The following is a 19,862-nucleotide window of genomic DNA, read 5'->3' as shown; positions in this document are numbered from 1 at the left end:
GCAAAGCACATCAACAACTTCGACAACATTAAAAAAAAACAACAACATCATTTACGGTGGTGGTTAATATTCGATTGGTTGAATAATTTTAGTTTTTTCTCGATTTTTTTTTTGTTCTTGTTCAGAATCAAAAAAAAAATCCAATCCAAACAACAAACAAAACGAAACAATCGATTCAACGAAAAACATCAACACAATGTCATTACAATGACAGTGTAATGAGAATATTTTCTTTTTTCCAATTTTGTCCTTGTCAAAGAATAATAATCATCATCGACAACAACATGTACATCATTTAACAACAACAACGCAAATGCAAAACATTGTTGATTAATAATAATTTCACGTTGTTGTTGTTTTTTTTATATTTTGAAAACAAATTTATGCAAAAAAAGAAAAACATTTGCGTTTATCATCATTCGTTAACATCATCAATCAACATAATCGAACGTACCTGATTCATCGAATTCGAATTTCCTTTGATTTTGTATTTGAAATTCTGTTGTTTTTTTTTTGAAAAAAAAGATCAATCACCGATCTTCAATCAGCAAATTTTTTCTTTTTCGTTTTTGCAATCAAATAATAATTATGTCTGATAAGAATAATTCCCAACAACAACCGACGCAACAACAACCATCGGCTGCAATGTCAATCAATAATCAACAACAACAACATAGTCAATCAATAAAAATTGGTCATTATATTCTTGGTGAAACATTAGGTATCGGTTCATTTGGTAAAGTTAAAAGTAAGTAAAATTATCTTATCATCACCTTTTTTGTCCAGAATTCATTTTGCTCACCAAATTCACCCTTTGTTTGTTTTTTTTCTAGTTGCAACACATCAAATAACTGATCATAAAGTTGCTGTAAAAATCCTGAATCGACAAAAGATAAAAAATTTAGATGTTGTTGGTAAAATTCGTCGTGAAATACAATATCTAAAACTATTTCGTCATCCACATATTATTAAACTGTAAGTATTCATTGATTCTTGAATCTATTTTTTGGATGTTCATTTTCCTCGTTTTTTCCCACCGAAATTAGCTATCAGGTAATAAGTACACCGACCGATATATTTATGATTATGGAATATGTATCGGGTAGAGAATTATTTGATTATATTCTAAAACATGGTAAATTGAAAGAATCCGAAGCTAGACGTTTTTTTCAACAAATAATATCCGGTGTTGATTATTGTCATCGTCATATGGTTGTACATCGTGATTTGAAACCGGAAAATCTACTTTTGGATCAAAATTTAAATGTAAAAATTGCCGATTTTGGCCTGTCGAATATGATGCGTGATGGTGAATTTTTACGTACTAGTTGTGGTTCACCAAATTATGCTGCACCTGAAGTTATTGCTGGAAAGTAAGTTTTGTTTTGTTTGAAAAACAATGGCCAGTTTTTTTCTAAAAAAAATTCCACCATCAAAATAGATTATATGCCGGACCTGAAGTTGATATTTGGTCTTGTGGTGTTATACTTTATGCATTATTATGTGGTACATTACCATTTGATGATGAACATATGCCAACATTGTTTCGAAAGATTAAATGTATGAGGATAATATGATGTTATTTAAGATTTTAATCAGGGTTTTTTTCTTGTTTTGTTCTTCTAGCTGGACAATTTCTTATACCGGATTATCTAAATAAATCGGTTGTATCATTATTATGTCATATGATACAAGTTGATCCAATAAAACGTGCTACAATCGATGATATAAAACAACATGATTGGTTTAAAAAAGATTTGGCTGCTTATTTGTTTCCAAGTCCTACGGCTAATGATGCATCATTTATCGATATTGAAGCAGTGAATGAAGTTTGTGAAAAATTCGGTGTTACCGAACAAGAAGTACATGATTCATTACTTAGTGGTGATGCACATGATCAATTAGCCATTGCATATCATTTGATTGTTGATAATAAAGGAATTGAAGATGAAGCAATAAAATTAGATTTAAAAGATTTATATGTATCATCTAGTCCACCACCATATTTAGATCAATCGAATAGTCCATTTCCAAAACAACGACAAAGAATTCTTAGTGGTGGTGCAGGTAGCACTGGTGCTGGGGGTAATATAAATTCATCAACAATTCAATCAGATCATAATCGACAACGTGCAAATAGTGTTGGTCAACAATATCAATATCATCATCAACAACAACCACAACAACAACAACAAGATCAAAAAAATCATAAATCAACAACACCAATCAAAAAAGCTAAATGGCATTTAGGTATACGATCACAAAGCAAACCAATCGATATTATGAATGAAGTATATCGTGCAATGAAATTATTAGAATTTGTAAGTTTTTTGTTTCTAACAACTTTTTCCGTAATATTAATATTCTGATTCTATTTTCTTAACAGGAATGGAAAGTTGTAAATCAATTTTATGTACGAGCCAGGCGTAAAAATCCAACAACAGGAAAATATTATAAAATGGCATTACAATTATATCAAGTTGATTATAAAAGTTTTCTATTGGATTTTAAATCATTACCAAATGAAGATGATGATGATAATGATAATAATAATGATGGTGGTGGTAAAAATTCTTCGGTTACCGGACAATCATCATCATCATCATCATCATTGACCGCTGGTGGTGGTGGTGGTAATAGTTTAGTATCGACAACTGAATTTACTGGTCATCAACAATATAAAAATCATAATATAATGGAATTTTTTGAAATGTGTGCATCATTGATTGCTCAATTGGCACGTTGATTGGTTGTTTTTTTACGTTGAAAAATTCCAAGTTTTTTTTTAAACACAAAAGATTTTTCTGTATGATGTGTGTGTGTGTGTGAATCTCATTAAATGAATCAATTTTTATGACCAAATGTTATATTTATTCAGAGAAAAATTTTTATTAAAAAAAAATTCTTTTTTTTCTTACAAAATACATTCATTTATCATTGTTCATTGTCTACTGCGATACTGTTGCGGTAGCGGATTTTTCACCCGATTTTCCACCTTTTAATCCTTTGGCTACTGGTAGGCCTTTGAAACCACGTCTATAAACACGATGAACAATTTTCAAATAACGCATACGTCCAGTACCAGTAGTCTTCCTGCGTTTAGCTTTAACGCTCCAATTGTCTATTGATAATTGATAATTATAATGTTAATTATAAATATGAAATGTACAATTCTACAATTCTGCACAAAAAAAAACTTACATTTACGGATTTTGGCATTTGGATAGCCACATGAAGAACATTTTTTCTTTTGTATATGGTATGAACTACGACCACAACGACGACACAATGTATGTGTTTTATTGTGTCGTTTACCGAATGATGATGTACCTTTGGTCTAGAGCAAAAAAAAAATTTGGTTAAATTAAAATTTCTGGAACAAAAAATTAAATAAAAAAATCCGAAAATACAAACCATTTTCGCGAAACGTGTGTGTGTGTGTTGCTGCACCACTCAAACAAACAAAGGGAAAAGGAAAGATTTTTCAGTATACAACGTGCCTGCATGCACACAGCAGTGTTTGAAAAATATATTCGAAACTATTTCGACCAAAGTGTTTGCGTTAAGTTTAAATAGTAAATTAATATATTTTTTTTACCTTTGAAAAAAAAATGTTTCAAATTCGTAATGTTTCGAAATTTTTTCCTCTAAATCATCATCAATATCATCAATATTCTAGTCATCATCGTAATGTTTCAATAGAATTATCATTAAAAATATTACAACGTTATGGTTTTACCGAATCACAAGGACTACAGGCATTAAATTCAATCGAATCATTATTACGTCCAGATACATATGAATCGATTGCAAAAACATTAAATAGTTGGAAACGTAATGTTTATCCACGGAAAAGTATCGATCATATTGGTATGAATGAAAATTTCAAACAAGTTTTCTATGAAAAAGAATCACGTTTACTTTTGGTTGATGAAAATTTTATTGAAAATCGTATTTATCAGCTAAAAAATTTAGATTTGATTCGTGGACAAAATGATTTATGGCAAACATTTTATCAATCACCGGCCGGTTTTTTTCTACAAGATTGGCCGGAATTTCTTCGAAAATATTATTATATTACGTTTAAAATTCTACCATGGTTAAATCCGGATAATAATATTAAAACAAATCAAATACATCCATTAATTTGTTATCCACAATCAATCGAACAATCATATCAACAAATAAAAACACGTTTTATATTTGCCCAACGAACTGGATTTCGTATTACCGAAAGTAAAAATATTAATCTAAAAACTTTGTTATTAATATCGGAAAAAGATTTTCTACAAATATATTCACCAAATTGTACAATAGAAGAATTTGAAGCATTGGAAAAACTTAATTCAACTGAATTAGGCGTCGAAGATGATCGATTATTTGATGATTTAGTTAAATTATCACCAAAACGACCATCAATGATGAAAAAACAAACAAAAAATGAAAATTCATTTATGAAAAAAACCATCGAAGAAGGAATATTGCTTAGCAATTGATCCAATTTATTCAATTGAAAAACATTTTAAAAAAAAATTTAAAATTAAAATAAAAAAACAAAAAACAGCCTAAATCAAGTTGGCTTCAATGACAAATACATTTTTCCTTTAATATTTTGTTTTTCCGGATTAATTTTACGTAAAATTTCTGCCAATAAATCCGGTAATTCGGCTTTTCTTGCAGTTTTATTTTTAAATTTTTGTACTAAATCAGCAGCTGTCATTGGTTTCCGTATTAAATAACGACGTACAGCATCTTCAGTAATACCACTATCATGTTTGATTTTCATTTTTTTCACCATATTTGTTGAATGTTCATTCGATGAAATCGATGATGATGGATTTTCCAATTTATGACGAAATTTCAATCCATTCGATTTATTATCTTTATTTGATTGTTGTTGTTGTTGTTGTTGTTGTTGTGATGTTGATTGGCTAGAATCTTCCAATTTTCTTTTATTACCCGAAGATTCAGTGGATTTCGAATCTTCCGTCGATGTTTTATTTAGATTCTTATTTGGTTGTATTAATAAAGCTGATTTTGGTTCTTCAATATCCGAATTTTCTGAATCAAATTCTGAATCTGATGATGAATCACCACCATTATCACCAGATGATTTTTTTTCCATTTTAATTGATTTTGATTGAGCATCATTTAATGATTTATTTTCATTTTCATTCTGTTCGGGATCCAAATTTTTATCTTGGTTTTCTTCTTCTTCTTCTTCTTCATCTTCTTCGGATACAACAAGATCACGTATAGCTGATTCATCTGCAACACCTTTCAAATCATTTTTATTTTCTTCTTCCGATTCTGAACTACTTGATTCATCTGACATATAATCAACTTCTTTATCATCATAATCACCTTCATCACTATCTTCCATTGGTTCATCATCACCATCATCATTATCGGAATTATCTTCTTTTTTCATTTTACGTTTATTTAATTTTTTATTTTTATCTTTTTTTAATTTTTGATGTTTCGTATCATTATCACTATCATCACCACCACTGAATTTATCATCGTCATCATCATCATCATTTTCAGACATATCATACCAATCATCCATATCGGATACTTTAAATTCTTTTTTCATTTTACGTTCAGATTTTTTTATTGAATCATCTTTATCTGAATCATTTTTTGTTTTAGCCATATTACGTAATTGAAAAAAATTCAATATCTGATCACGTTTAATGAATTTTTCTTCCGCTTCTTCGGCTGATAATGCTTTATAACGTTGAAATGGTGTAAAATTATACCATTCATTAACGGGGAATGCTTCAAACATTCCATCGGATGCTTGAAAAAATACATAATATGATGCATTCTCGGTAACACCACCTTCACGAATACCACGATATCTGTTTTAAGGAGAAAAGAGTTTTACATTAGAAAAAAAACATTCGAAATCGTTTGGTTTGGTTTCATACTTTTTTCCATGTTTACCACCAACTTTCAAAATCCAAGGTGAATTATTCTGTTTAGTTTTTCGTCGTTCATATTTTCGACGTCGTGCTTCTTCTTTTTCTTTTCGGCCAAATTCGGAACCGGCACCAAATTCAGGTAATTCTTCTTCTTGTTGTTCTTTTGCTTCTTTGAACATAAGTTCACGTTCAAGTTTACAATTTTTCAATTTGGTTACATCAACATTAAGAGCTGCACTAAAACGCATTACATGAAATTGTTTTTTTGTGTCGCTACATTTTTGGGAGAAAAAATGAAGAATTTTTCATTTCATTTTAAAAATTAAATTTAAACAAAAAACAAAACAACAAATTACCTTGGCACGCGGACAATATACTCCTTTTGATCTGCTGACATTTTTTGTTTCAATTTCTGTATTCGGTGGTAGAAATAATCAACAAAATTTCTTAAAAATGGAAAAAAAATTCGAGTTTTTCTCGATGACAATTTTGTGATGATTACATTGGCCACTCACACAAAAAAAATTATTTTCATTTTTTTGTTTGTTCCAGAAAGCGGCTTATGCTGTTCATAAACAACGTTACTCATAATATTCACGAGTTAAAAATCAACCGCCAATTTTGTTTTTTGGTTAAGATTTTTTGGTAAAACGCAAGAAAATGGACGAGGAATTGAAAAAACGCATCCGAATCGTTTGCAATCAGCCACCAAAATCGATCGATAATGACGATGATGATAATCTTGTTGACGATTGGTCATTATTAAACAAATGGCTTCAAACATTGAATGAATTTAATTTGATAATACCAAAACTACAACAAAATATTCAATCACAAGAAATGGATGCAACGTTTAATATTTCTGCATTATCATTTTTAAATGATAGTTTAGATCGTTCAATCAATAAATTTCCATCATCATCAACAAATAATAATTCTGATAAATATTTTTCAATGGATCGTGATTTTCATACAATCATCAGTATTGTTGATGATTTACGAAATTTTGATCATAAACGTTTACAACAAATTTTCGATAATGATGATAAACAAGTTTTTGAAAAATTAACAAAAAAACTTGAAACTTATTTAGAAAAATTGAATTTAAAATTTAAATGATTTTTGATTAGAAAATTTTTCTTTTATTAATTAAATTTTGATTTCAAAATAAAATGATAAACATATGATATGAATGAATGAATGAAAAATGATGTAAATGTTCATTTTGTACAAATGAAAAAAAATGACTAAAAAGAAAACAGAATTGACAGGATGGATTATTTTGAAAAATCTGATTTGATTGAATCAACAATGACGACTTGGTCCAGGATCACCAGGACAAACATTATTTGTAAGCTCATTATTAATAGATTTTTGTCGTTGTTTTGTAAATTCTGATTGATTTTGTTGTTGTTGATGATGGACACATTGTTTTTGTTTTTGTTGTTGTTGATGAGAATGTTGTTGATTATGTGATGTTGATGATGATGATGATTGTGCTGGTAAAGAACTTGACGTTTCTGATATTGGTTTTTTCGAAATTGTGGATATTGGCTGTTGTGACTGTTTTGTTGTTGTTGCGGATGATGATTGTGATTGTTGATGTTGATGTTGATGGGCAGTAGATTTTCGAACACAAACATAAACTGGACGATAAAGTACAATAGTTTCACCTTCTTCCATACCTAATGATCCATCATATACTTGACCTAATTGAAATTCTGGTCCAATATATTGGCCACCTTCAACATGATCACAGCATACATCTATATATATCGATATTAAATTATTAATAATCATTTTAAACATAAATTTCAATCTACAAAATTACCATAATCAATGATTGGTTGTTTATTTGAATTCGGTATCCTAAATGGACATGTAGCAATTGTTATTGGAAAATTTAGATGAAGATCATCATTTGATTTTTCCATTTCGATCCAAACCTTTAAACCCAATAATAAGTGAATGAAAATATAAAGTAATAATCAAATGATTGATTGATAAATAAACTTACTGTTAATATATAATAGATTTGTAATAATTTACATATATTTAATAATGTTGGTGGCATTACCGGTACAACAAGACTATCCGTACTATCGAAACGAAATTTTTGTGCAGGTTGTACATCTTCACCAAGATATTCAAGTACAGTATGTGTTAATTCTTTACTTAGTCCTAATACACCACGTTCAATAGAATAATTTACATGCTAGAAAAAAATGTCGAAATAATTCATTAAATTGAAGTAAAAAAATCATTATCATCAAACCAAACCTGAACTAATTTTAATCTTAATCGTACAATTTCTTCACTTTGATTATCAATTTCAGCTTTTAAACGTATACTTTCACCACAACAATAACCAGAACGTTCTAGATATGCTTTTAGATTAACAATACCATGACGACAACAAAGACAACAAATTGAACGTCTATCACGGCCAACAAGTGGCTTCTATTTATTGGATAAAAATGAACCAAAATAAATAAAAGTAAAAGTGAAAATGAAACGAATAAAATAGATATGATATATGATTACAAAATTACCAGATATTGTTCATCCATACAATCAATATGTGGTCCAATAATTGTAAAATATTTCATTCCTTGTGGTGGTGATGCATATGGTATATCAATAGTTACTTTAATATAATAACGTATTTGACATGGTTTTGATTCAAAACTACATGGTAAACAACTTTCAGGTAATTGAAATTTAAATGGAAATGAATGTTGACCTCTTGTTAGTACACCGGTTTCACCATCTAATAATTGTAATAATCAATGATAATGATACACACAAAAAAAATTCAAATCAAATATTTACCTTTACCCCATATACTACAACGATCTTCAATAAATATTTGATCATCTTTAACGGTTCGACGATCACCACTAACAATTACTTTCCATTCGGCTTGTGCTTTTCCTCTTAATATTACACGTATGGCTATGTATGTTTGTGATTGTGTTCACAATGCAGAAACAAGAATAATAAAGAAAATTATTATTATCAAAATCGATTTTTGATGTTCAATCGATCAATCAAGACAAAAAAATATTTTTTTTTTCAAAAAAAAAAAAAAACAAACCTTTTAATTTAAAATTTTCCAATGTATTTAATATAACATGTCCGGTTAAACATTCACCCGGATAATACATTTCTTTTTCTAAACGTATATCAAATTGTCGTATGTAATCCATGTTTTTTTTGTTTCTTAATGTTGATGATGATGATAATATTCAATGGTCCGTAAATGATGTACGACATACACAAAACACAACACAAAAAACACAGAACACAGAGAGAAAATCTTATCTTTGTCGTTGTTTATTCATGTTGAAATAAAATTAAGTAATTGTGACATTCGAATCAATCAAAATGAGTAAAACATTGAATAGAAAAAAAAGATTCTTGTTTGGCAATATGTTGTGTGTGCGGAAATCATTATAATAATAATCATCAATAATAATGATGATGATGATGATAATGATAATGACCATTCAAATATAAAATTAGATTTCGAAATTCTCTCTCTTTCTTTGTAATTGTAAAAACATTATTATACATTATTTGAACATTTTGATATTCTCGCCTCTTCCTTAATCGAATATAAATGTTCACATTTAAAATAAAATGAAGAGAGAGAGAGAGGGAAATGGAAAAATAAAACCCGTATATACTTGGAAATAATAAAACACACACAGAATATTCTTGTGAAATATTGATCCGGTTTTTTTTGTTGTTGCAAAGAAACAGATATTTTTTTTGCTTATAGAATATTCATTCATTTACAATTTACAAGCCTGGTTGATTTGTGTGTTAGTCGTCGTCGTCGTCTTTAGTCATTAGTGTCGAGAATTTTTTTCATTTAACCAAAAGAAAAAAAACACAGAAACAAAAACGATCGATCAAAAAAAGAATTCTTGAAAATCTTGTTATTTTTGTTGTTGTTGTTCTCTGACAGAATCTACCATATGTGGGATACAAACATATAAATTCTTGATTCATGTTTTTTTTGATGTTTCCAACAGTCAAATTTTTCGTTTTGGTTCCAAAAACGAAGAAATATGTATGTTTTCTTCACACTATTTTTTTGGGCTAATTGAGTTTGCCTGTTAAAATCGGAAAAAAAAATTTCGTTTTCCTTTTCTCTTGTGTCAGGCTTAGATGCTTTTTTCACACCGAAATAAGTCAAACACACACTGTGCTGTGTCACATATATTTTCGATCCATATAATGATGATGAATGATGAAAGAAAAAAAAGCTGAAATGGGATTAAACACACAAAGAGATCAAAACATTATGATGCGAAATGAAGAATTTCAAAGACAAAAATACAGGTAAAACACACAGGTATTGTGGAAAAAAAATTCATCAATATTCATTTGATATTTCGAATGTTTTTTTGAAACGTTCGAAATGGTTTGGCAAACGGCCATTTCTACACAACACTTGCACCACACACACACACACCATTCACGATTTATGATGATCAAAAAGAAAAAATCATAAATTCTTTTTAAAGAATTTTGAAGAATCAAAACAGCAGCAGCAAATAGAAGAATCTTGAAAATCTTAAGTGTGTGTAGAATTCTTGGATTCAATGTTTATGTTATTTTGATTTTATACAACCATCAAACGGACTGGGGAGAAGAAAGAGAATTTTTGGTTTCACACTTTTGTCGGTCGATCGGTTGGTGTCAAAAATCGATTTTTTTTCATCTTCGTTTTCGTCGTTTTTCATTCGATTAAATTCATGCTTATTTCAGCACAATATCCAGTATGTGTGTGTATGTATCATGTCATTTGTTATTGTTATTTTTTTTCATTCATTTAGAATCTTGTCATTGTTGTTGTTGACGATTGTCGGTCGGTTGTTGTTGTTGTTGTTGTCAAAATCAAACAGAATCCATTAGCAAGAATCCATAGACACTGAAAATCACGGATAATCATAAACAATAGAGAAAAAAAATCATGTCATTTGGGCATTGTATTCGTTTTGTTTTTTTGTTCATTCGAAATGGATGAACAAAACAAAAAACCCGGTGAAAATAAACAAAAAACAATGATTATCATTTATATATAGAATTCTGTGTTGTTTTTGGTCGGATTTTCTTCTTTCGTTTTTTTGAAGAAAGTCTTTAACAACAACAAAATAAAAACAACATATTCCAATCGTTGTATAATATATATATAGTTTGGATGGATTGATAATTGGCCAATTAACAAACTTGAAGAGAGAGAGAGAGAGAGAGAAAAAAAATGAAGAAAAACAAAAAACTGATGACGATAGTTTTTGTCGTTGATCTTTACATTTTTCTTGTTTGTTTCACTCTCTCTCTCTATATATATAAATCGAATGATAAGGATGATCAGATTACAAACAGAAAAAATCGAATGTTTCGACAAGGCTTGAATTAAAATCAGATTCTTCTTCCTTCTTGTACTACGTTTTCATTCGATTTTTGATTGATGATTCGATTCGGGAAATCCGAAATGCTCCAAGTTCAAAGATCAGAATCCAAAATGATGATCATCTTTCATTCGAGAAAAACAAAGGAAAAGAAAAAAAAATTATCATTATTTTTGGGGGAATTTTTATGGCCAAAACGGACAAAAAGAAATTCTTACCAAATTGATGTTAATCAATAAATAACTACCAATCTTAATGGCTTTTTCGTTTTTTCCGTCTTCGATTACTATTCTATAGGTTCATCATCATCAAATGAATTCTAGAAGTTGTCTTTTTCGGGCAAATGTTTCTTCTTCTGGTTGCTGTTTTTCAATGAATCAATTATGAATGCCATACACACACACATTCAACATTCCCGCATCCACCAAAATGACAATAAATTACGAAAAAATGATAAACTGAAAACACACTAGAAGAATATTCTGGCCACGATCTTTTATTTACTATACACGATTTCGATAGCTGATCATCATCATTATCATTGTCGTTAATTTTAATTATGATGATGATGTTTGTGGCAAAAAAAAGGAAACAGAAAAACAACAAGCAAAATACTGTCACTTTGTTTATGGATGTGATAAGAATTTCGAATGAGTTTTTTTTTGTTTATCTTTTGTTTTGTTTGGTTACAATTTTTGTGGATGAGCACTCGGATGATTTTCGGGAGAAAAACCGCCAAAAAAATTTCAATTTTTTTTCTTTGTTTTGTTTCGGTTGAAATTCATTTGACTTTTGCCATTTTTGAAAAATCAAATTTTCAAAATTTCCATTGAAAAGTGCTTTTTTTAATTGAAAGTTTTTCATTCAACGACGAAGAAATTATGAAAATTTTGTTCTTCCAAAGAATTTCAATTTTAAAAAGTTATTCACAAAAGAATTCCAATGTTGATGGTGATTGTTGTGGTTGGTTGAAAGAATTAATTTTGCACTTAAAAATATCAAAAACAGCAGAATTCAGAAATCAAAATTCCAGAATTTCTTGAAAGTTCTGTGTATCAAGTCAAGGAAGAATAAGAATTTCATTCGTCAGACGACAATCAAATAAAGATACAACAACAAAATTTGCGAATATTCTTCACACAAGAAGCAAAAACTTACTGGCTGCCTGGCTGAAAAACATCTGCTATTCTTGAAGACGACGACGACATCGATGATGATGTTAGTATAATGATGATGATGATGATGGAAATAACTCGAAACAAACCAAAATATTAATGACGCCATACGATGATCCACGACGACCACCACCATAAAGCAGCAGCAGTAATGATTTTTTTCTGATGAAACAAACATCATTCAAAGAAGAAGAAAAAAAACTATAGAATCTCCTTGAATCGAATCTCTATACATCTAACTTTTTTTTGTCAGTTTTCCTTCAACAACAACAGAATATTCTTCCTTTTTTTTGGGAAATTTTTTTGAAAACCATTGGGAAAAAAAAGGAGTGGTTGAATCGATAGTGATGGTGGTGGTCTTGCTCACCATTTGGCCAACCATTCAATTGGCCAGCCCGGATTCGGTCATTTTCGTTTTTTTCGGTGTGAATTCCACAGAATACAGAATTTGAACTACAGAATTTTGCAATGAAAATTCATTGTTTCTATAAAGGCCAGTATGACTATGATGATGATGATGATGATGATGATGATTTATACAGGCTCCCGGTTATTTTGGTTATGGTGAAAAAACCACTCATGTGAAAAGCCATCATTTTTTTCTTTTCAATTCACACACACACACAATTCATTGTTTCTTTGGCGCCATATGTAATTTAGTGCCAATGATGATGATGATGGCTGTTATTCTTGATCTATATTGCGATATTTAGAAGAGAAGAAAAGAAAAGAAAAAAAAATTCATTTTCTGATTGGGGAAGTAGTTTTTTTAGTAGTTTGATCATTGGTTAGTTTAGATTCTTTGATGTTAAAATAATAATGATGATGATGATGATGTTATTTAACGAATTACGAATGTAATGATGATGATGATGATGATGATAATTTTTGCCGCATCAATTGATCGTATAATGATGTTTTTTTTGTCAATATAGACAACAAAGTATGACCCATAGATTTTTTTCTTTCAATTCTGTTGATCCAGCAAACATTCAATAAATCAAAAATAGAAAAAGAGAGAGAGAGAGAGAGAGAGAGAAAGAGAATTTTATAAATGAAATTCTGATTCTTCGATTCTTGAATCGAGTGAAAGAAGAAGAAGAATCCAAACATTCGAAAATTCGAACGTTTTTTTTTGTTTCTCTTGAAAAGAAAATGTTGTTCGTTAATGTTGAAATAGTCGCAAGTGAGTGAAAAGTTTGAAAGTGGAAAGATTCCAAAGAATTATTCCGGAAAAAGTTTTTCAAATTTTTTTTTTTTTTTTTTTTGAAAAAAAGTTATGAATTTTTTCCTCCTTCTCTCTCTCTCTCTCTTCGCCATTCATTTTTGTCATGAATAAGCATATTTTAATAATAATGATGATGGTGGTATAAAAGTTAAAAAACTAAAATTTGAAAAGAATTTCTTTTCAATTATCATTATGATGAGCTATATTCACTCAACATGCACACCAAAAAAAAGTAAAAATAGAAAATTTGCTCACCTTTATTCTGTTATTTTATTCTGTACGAAAAGAAAAGAACAAAGAAGAAAAAAACCATTATCGTCGGCCACCATCATTCGATTCAATTCATCGATACAATGAATTTCTCTTTGGGAATTACGAAAAAAACGATAAAGTAAATGGATCAGACGAGCAGTGTTCAACAACAGCAACTATTTCAACACAAAACAGGAATAGGAATTTTTTTGTTGAACCACCAGAAAATTGTCAATAATGATTTATCATCGATCGATCGTTCGATTGGTCAATAAATAATCATCATCATTACTTATTGTCATCAGGAACAAAAACAAAATGAAACAAAAATAGATATTATTGCGTGTGTAGGTGTGTGGAAGCATCATTTTTGTTATTTATTTATCATCATCATTCGACTATTTCTACTTGAATTGTATACAATTTCGAATGTTTATTTCATTTTTTCGAATGTTTTTTGTCCACATTCCAATAAACGGAATCCAAAGTGCAACTCTTATTTTTTTCAATGTTTTCATCGTTGTTTGTTTTGGATTATTTAATGTTCCAGGAACGAAATGACGATGTGTGTGTCTTGTTTATGTTTTTGCGATCACGTGAATCCTGTTTTCAGTTTTGATCTTCATCATGATCATCATGATGAAAAACTCGAAAACACATCAAAAACATACAATCAGCCTTAGGATATTTCCGAAAAAAAACAAAACTTGACTTTTTTGTTTTGTTTTTTGTTTGAACCATAAACCAAAAGCAAATTCTATTCAAATAAGCCACCGAAACAAAAATTCAATTTATGAATATTTCATTTTACAGGTAAAGAAAACTTTTGTTTCATTTTTTGTCACCAAAATAATAATTTTTGTTTTTGTTTTTGTTTTCCCATTTTTTTTCATTTAATAGAAATCATCAATCATTTTTTATCCATGATACCCATCTATGAATATCTATAGAATGAATTGGTTAATTAAATTCAAATCATTCATTCATTCATCATCATCATTTTGGATATAATGAAAATAATGACAAGAAAGAACAAAAAGAAGAAAAAAACCAATTTTGTCACACTGGCTATCACTTTTTGTCTTTTGGAGAATTTCTTTGAGCTTTTCTTATTAATGATGCTTGGATACACCAGAGCAAAAACATTACACTTTTGCCATAATATATTCATAATGTAATTTTCTTGTTTTCGGTTGTTGTAATCAGGGAGAAAGAAACCGAAAACAAGAAAAGATGCTCAGCGAGAATGAAAAATGTTTCTTTCTTCGTAATGTTTTTTTTTTTTGGCTAAATTGATAAATTTGGTCATTCCATTCGATTCTATTTCAACAGCAGAATATTTCTGCCCAAAATGACTATTTCAACAACATTAAGCTAGAAATTCTATTTGAAAATTTTTTTTTTAACGATGAAAATATTAAGCACCACCACCACCATATTGTATATGGGTCATTTGGATGAAGAAGAAAACAAATTCTTTATGACATTTTTTGCCCACCACCAAAAAATCCAAACCAATAATTTTTGATTTTCGTCTTTAGTGAATGTCGTCAATATAAATAGATTCTGATTCTGAGATTCTGTCATCAGAATTTTTACCCAACCCAAAAAGAGAAACCAAAGATGAAAAACGCCAAAAATAACCCCGATTTTTCTTCTCTTCTTTTTTTTGATTATGATGAGCGTTCCAAGGACAAAACTTGTGTAAGTAAAATTCATTTTTTTGTGACAAAAATCTTTTTTCTTTTCTTTTTTGAAAATGATTTTCATCAATCCAGAAAAAGCAAAGAATGAAAATCACTGAAACTGACAGTTTTCATTGAAGGAAAAAAACAAAATGAAAGACCGCGAGAGATTTTGTTCTGTTTTGTTTTGTTGGTTTTCTTGTCACCACCAAATTAAAAAAACAACAAAGATCTAAATAGACTTTAGCAACAGCAACAGTGGCAGAAATTAATTAATGAATTAATTAATTAGCAGCAGTAGAATAATAATGATGACGCCTGAAACAACAACGATGCTTTGGATTCTTTTTTTTTCTTGATGGAAATTCCGATGAGAAATCCGGTTATCCGGTTATTTTTTTTTTTATATATTTTCTCTCGGGTTGTTTTTAATGTCAAAAAAAACAACAACAATCAAAACAGAATTTAGTTGGAAGTTTGTTTTTTGTTTTGTTTTGTTTTTTTCGTCATTTCCCAAGAATATTCTTCAATTGTTTTGTTTGTTTTGTTTTTTTGATTTTATTATTCAAAAGCAAAAAAAAAACAAAAAACAAAAAAAATTCCTTTTTGATTACATTAGCTTGAATTATTCACAAAAAAGAATCTCTCTCTCTCTCTCTCTCTCTCTCTCTCTCTCTCTCTCTCTCTCTCTCTCTCTCTCTCTCTCTCTCTCTCTCTTATTGTTCAAAATGGCGAACTGGTTCCTGGAGCACTAGAATTAACCGGTCAAGCCAAAATCAAATGCATTAATCACAACGAAGTCATACGATATTTGGGATGCACATTTAAAGATGAATTGGTTTTTGATGAATCAATTATGACCAAATTTACCAATAGTTGCAACCAATTAATTTCGTCACCACTACTAAAGAAAAACCAGAAACTTAGCATTCTAAACCAGTATCTATTACCGATGTTGATATACCCGGTCCAATCTGCACCATTAAATAAAATTCCAACTCGCTATGTTGAAGGTCTTGATCTCACAATCCGAACTACAGTCAAAGCCATAATTGGTTTACCTACTTCAACCTCCAGCGACATGATCTATTCACCAAAAAAATTCAGAGGGCTTGGAATTATGAACTTATCGTGGGAAATATACTTACAGCATATTTCCATCTCTCTGAAATTGATTGAAGTGCCTGATCAGCTTTTTCATGCAGTCGTTAACTGCCAAAACGAAATCGATTCGTGTAAATCAAGCTTACAGGTCGATGGCAATTCTTCAAAACAACTACGCGCCCAATTACGTGAAAAAGCTTTCAATAACTGGGCTGCATTAGACTATCAAGGTATCGGGGTTAAACACTTCAGCAACCAGCCTCGTTCGAATTCGGCTTTATACAAAAAGAGCATTTTATCGGCGTCCGAATGGACAGCTGCTCTTAAGCTGAACGTAAATTATGCCAATCTGAATGGAGTTCCTGGTTCATCAAGCGGACAAGCATCCATCCTCTGCCGCAGATGCGGTAGAGAGAGAGAAACACCATCGCATGTATTGGGTGCTTGTCCGTTTGGTGAACTCAGACGGATCCAACGACACGACAAGATCAAAAATAAATTGGTGGATGTGCTTAGAGAAAAAAATATCACCTGTCACATAGAGGTAACATGTACCGATAATGTCGGCTCGAATAGGCGGGTGGATATCCTAGCACATGATCCAAGATCAGGATCAACATATATAATCGATCCGACTATACGTTTCGAGTCCAATGAGGACGTCGGTCGGATCGTCCAGGCCGAGAAGGAAGCAATCTACTCCGGATGCTCGGACGATCTAAAAAGAAGCTTCCAACAATATCCAATTGATAATATAGAGATTTATGGACTTTGGTTCGGAGCAAGGGGTACCATCTCGACCCAAGTTGTATCATTTTTCAGCAGATTTGGCATCGACGAAAGCCACCTGGTTGGCATGGCCGAATCGGTTGTGATTGACTCAATAAAAATGATACATCACCACATCTACGCTTCGAATTGACGATTTAATTTAATTTCTTTTTTTTTTTTTTTAACTTAATTTTTTTTTTAAATTAATTTCTTTTGTTCTTTTGTTTTTTATTTTTGTTTTTTTTTCTTTTTTGTATCATTGATTTTATTTTTTTTAATGTCTTTATGGACTAATCAGTATGCTGTGCCTAAACGGCAGACTACCAGCAGGTAGCAGCACAACGAAATTTTTCAATAAAATCGTTTATTTTCTCTCTCTCTCTCTCTCTCTCTCTCTCTCTCTCTCTCTCTCTCTCTCTCTCTCTCTCTCTCCCTCCCTCTCCCTCTCCCTCTCTCCATCTATCTCGGCGGAATAAAAACTAAAAATAAAATTCCGAAATCTGATACAATAATCAACAACAACCCCTAAAAACTAAAAAAACCAAAATAAAAGTGTCATTTTTATATTAGTCCAAATGGATCTTTTCTATAATGAAATGTTTTGTTTTTTATTTCAGTTTATTTGATTAGCTTTAAATATATAAAAGACAGTAAACGAAACAAATAGCGAAATAAAATCATAAATTTCAATTCAAGTTTTACTTTACTTCTTCTTCTTTATCTTGTTATTTATTTGGATCAAGTAAATTCAATCTCTCTCTGTATAACTAACTATCGAAAGCACAGAGCAATTCGAACGGAGAATGCGTCGAAAAAACATCATTTTTTTTCCTATTTTGCTGAATCTCATAATCATCCATAATTTACCTATAGGAATTTCACTTTTGCTTTTGCATCATCGTCAAAATTGATTTTTTTTTCTTTTTTTGTTACTTGGAAATTCAATTATATCTGATATAAAGATAATGATGAGGAGGAAAATCAAGAATCCAGAATCAAGAATCGATCTTTTTTTTTGCTATTCAAAACTTTTTTCCTTTCTTTTCTTTTCTTTCATTCGTTACTGAATAATTTTCAGATTTGTTTTTTTTCTCGGGAAATTTCCCTGGGAAAAAATTGATGAAACAATTTTCTCTTCTTTTTCTCTCTTTCTTTATTATCGATTTATGTCAAGTTTTTCGTTTCATTTTGTTTTATTTCGAATCGATAAAATGTGTGACACGAAAAAAATAGAAAATTAAATCAATCAATCAATCAATTTTGCTTGCTTTCTTCTTTTGGCGAACAAAAAATGATAATGAAATGCATTTTGCAAATCTTTTTTTTTTTCTCTCGTCCCTCAATTCTGTCAGAAAATATTGATTTATCGATTTTTTGTTTGAATCGATTTTTAAACCGCAAAAAAAATTTGATTTTTTTTTTTGAAAAAACTAAAAATTTAACCAAATTTTCCATCACTAGATGTCGTTAGTTTTCAATGGATTTCCGTATGATTAATGCGCCATCTACGGATGGATTTCGGAATTTAATTTATGTTCGAATTTTTGGTGGCCAACGGAAAAAAAAGTGAAGCTTCGGGCAAAATTAATTATCCGCGGCTATAAATACCGATGATGATGATGATAATGATCATGATGATGATGATTAGTTAATGGATTACCGATGATCATCATTCGCATTCGCCAAAAAGGATCGACAATCATCATTTATGAATTTTGTTTTTTTTAAAAAAAGTGAAAATGGTCGGTCGGTTATTCGCTGGTATCATCAAAAATATCGATGATTATGATGGTGATAATTGATAAATCGATCGATACGAAGAATCCATCCATAACCTGTATTAACCCTTTATGAATTTATTGTCCAAAAATGATGATCATCAACGCTTATTGCCACCACCACCACCATTATCATCATTAGACAACCATCGTTTGGTTTGGAAAACGTTCAAAGTCCTTTTCTATTATCATCATCATCATCAAAACAAAGTCAATGACCGTAGAAAGAAAAGTTCATACAGTTCATTGCCCGCCATCACTATCACCATCGGTCGTCGTCGTCGTCATCGTCATCGTTTGGTCGTCAACATCGACTCTCAACACGATTAACCAACCAAATAACAACAACAAAGCAAAGTAAAAAAAAGAGAGAATCCTTTCGCCAACCAATTTTTTTTGACAATCATCCTTTTTTCATCCATATCATCCGTTTATTTTCAATGAAAAAAATTGAAAGTGGTGATCCATTCATTCATTCGGATCGTTGACTTATTCTTTCGATTTGGTAAATGAAAAAAA

General features: G+C 30.2%; 5 protein-coding genes and 2 long non-coding RNA genes across 9 annotated transcripts; 4 read left to right on the top strand and 3 right to left on the bottom strand.

Moving 5' to 3' along the window:
* The first annotated feature begins 18 nt into the window (after positions 1-18).
* On the top strand, positions 19-2,854 carry AMPKalpha (AMP-activated protein kinase alpha subunit). The gene is made up of 6 exons (XM_027340360.2): positions 19-748; positions 834-975; positions 1,047-1,373; positions 1,442-1,560; positions 1,627-2,321; positions 2,387-2,854. The coding sequence occupies exons 1-6, from the start codon at positions 589-591 to the stop codon at positions 2,744-2,746; spliced, it is 1,803 nt and encodes a 600-aa protein (XP_027196161.2). The 5' UTR covers positions 19-588; the 3' UTR covers positions 2,747-2,854.
* RpL37a (ribosomal protein L37a) lies at positions 2,849-3,539 on the bottom strand. The gene is made up of 3 exons (XM_027340363.2): positions 3,415-3,539; positions 3,202-3,337; positions 2,849-3,121 (listed from the first exon to the last, which is right to left on the bottom strand). Exons 1-3 carry the CDS (start codon positions 3,415-3,417, stop codon positions 2,949-2,951), a joined length of 312 nt encoding a protein of 103 aa, XP_027196164.2. The 5' UTR covers positions 3,418-3,539; the 3' UTR covers positions 2,849-2,948.
* An 18-nt stretch (positions 3,540-3,557) lies between these two features.
* Positions 3,558-5,542, top strand: LOC113790674 (uncharacterized). The gene has a single exon (XM_027340362.2). It carries the CDS (start codon positions 3,612-3,614, stop codon positions 4,494-4,496), a length of 885 nt encoding a protein of 294 aa, XP_027196163.2. The 5' UTR covers positions 3,558-3,611; the 3' UTR covers positions 4,497-5,542.
* Positions 4,480-6,447, bottom strand: LOC142645415 (uncharacterized). Its single transcript, XM_075821572.1, has 3 exons — positions 6,284-6,447; positions 5,934-6,200; positions 4,480-5,864 (listed from the first exon to the last, which is right to left on the bottom strand). The coding sequence occupies exons 1-3, from the start codon at positions 6,322-6,324 to the stop codon at positions 4,571-4,573; spliced, it is 1,602 nt and encodes a 533-aa protein (XP_075677687.1). The 5' UTR covers positions 6,325-6,447; the 3' UTR covers positions 4,480-4,570.
* Positions 6,448-7,043: 596 nt separating this feature from the next.
* Positions 7,044-12,660, bottom strand: LOC113790671 (arrestin domain-containing protein 2-like). 2 transcript variants are annotated; one of them, XM_075821574.1, is made up of 9 exons: positions 12,509-12,659; positions 11,569-12,398; positions 9,025-11,474; positions 8,760-8,882; positions 8,480-8,697; positions 8,208-8,387; positions 7,945-8,142; positions 7,759-7,873; positions 7,044-7,693 (listed from the first exon to the last, which is right to left on the bottom strand). In XM_075821574.1, the coding sequence occupies exons 3-9, from the start codon at positions 9,134-9,136 to the stop codon at positions 7,233-7,235; spliced, it is 1,407 nt and encodes a 468-aa protein (XP_075677689.1). In that variant the 5' UTR covers positions 9,137-11,474; positions 11,569-12,398; positions 12,509-12,659; the 3' UTR covers positions 7,044-7,232. The 2 variants fall into 2 exon arrangements, with proteins under 2 accessions (XP_075677689.1, XP_075677688.1); XM_075821573.1 differs by having other exon boundaries at positions 11,569-12,660.
* Positions 7,688-9,305, top strand: LOC142645416 (uncharacterized). The gene is made up of 2 exons (XR_012846551.1): positions 7,688-8,083; positions 8,264-9,305. It is a non-coding gene; the product is annotated as an uncharacterized LOC142645416 (long non-coding RNA).
* Positions 12,661-14,493: 1,833 nt separating the features above from the next.
* On the top strand, positions 14,494-17,949 carry LOC142645407 (uncharacterized). 2 transcript variants are annotated; one of them, XR_012846548.1, is made up of 3 exons: positions 14,494-14,818; positions 14,906-15,709; positions 16,446-17,949. It is a non-coding gene; the product is annotated as an uncharacterized LOC142645407 (long non-coding RNA). The 2 variants fall into 2 exon arrangements; XR_012846547.1 differs by having other exon boundaries at positions 16,440-17,949.
* Positions 17,950-19,862: the final 1,913 nt, after the last annotated feature.

This window comes from Dermatophagoides pteronyssinus, unplaced genomic scaffold, assembly GCF_027571235.1.
Source record: "Dermatophagoides pteronyssinus isolate colony J.1.1.1.1 unplaced genomic scaffold, Derpt_VIB-CSIC_2022.12 sq0011, whole genome shotgun sequence".
In the NCBI taxonomy this organism is placed as follows: domain Eukaryota; kingdom Metazoa; phylum Arthropoda; class Arachnida; order Sarcoptiformes; family Pyroglyphidae; genus Dermatophagoides; species Dermatophagoides pteronyssinus.
Note: the sequence above shows the minus strand (reverse complement) of the source record. Positions and strands in the feature narration are given on the sequence as shown.

Excerpts from the sequence above, each read along its gene's own strand:
- AMPKalpha (XM_027340360.2), top strand. The coding sequence starts at position 589 with ATGTCTGATAAGAATAATTCCCAACAACAACCGACGCAACAACAACCA. Across the intron at positions 749-833 it reads TTCATTTGGTAAAGTTAAAA|TTGCAACACATCAAATAACT; the intron begins GTAAGTAAAATT and ends TTTTTTTTCTAG. Across the intron at positions 1,561-1,626 it reads ATTGTTTCGAAAGATTAAAT|CTGGACAATTTCTTATACCG; the intron begins GTATGAGGATAA and ends TTGTTCTTCTAG.
- RpL37a (XM_027340363.2), bottom strand. Across the intron at positions 3,122-3,201 it reads AAATGCCAAAATCCGTAAAT|ACAATTGGAGCGTTAAAGCT; the intron begins GTAAGTTTTTTT and ends AATTATCAATAG.
- LOC113790674 (XM_027340362.2), top strand. The coding sequence starts at position 3,612 with ATGTTTCAAATTCGTAATGTTTCGAAATTTTTTCCTCTAAATCATCAT.
- LOC142645415 (XM_075821572.1), bottom strand. The coding sequence starts at position 6,324 with ATGTCAGCAGATCAAAAGGAGTATATTGTCCGCGTGCCAAG. Across the intron at positions 6,201-6,283 it reads TATATTGTCCGCGTGCCAAG|CGACACAAAAAAACAATTTC; the intron begins GTAATTTGTTGT and ends CCAAAAATGTAG. Across the intron at positions 5,865-5,933 it reads GGTGGTAAACATGGAAAAAA|ATATCGTGGTATTCGTGAAG; the intron begins GTATGAAACCAA and ends TCCTTAAAACAG.
- LOC113790671 (XM_075821573.1), bottom strand. The coding sequence starts at position 9,136 with ATGGATTACATACGACAATTTGATATACGTTTAGAAAAAGAAATGTAT. Across the intron at positions 8,143-8,207 it reads TAAGATTAAAATTAGTTCAG|CATGTAAATTATTCTATTGA; the intron begins GTTTGGTTTGAT and ends ATTTTTTTCTAG. Across the intron at positions 7,874-7,944 it reads AAATCTATTATATATTAACA|GTTTGGATCGAAATGGAAAA; the intron begins GTAAGTTTATTT and ends TTGGGTTTAAAG.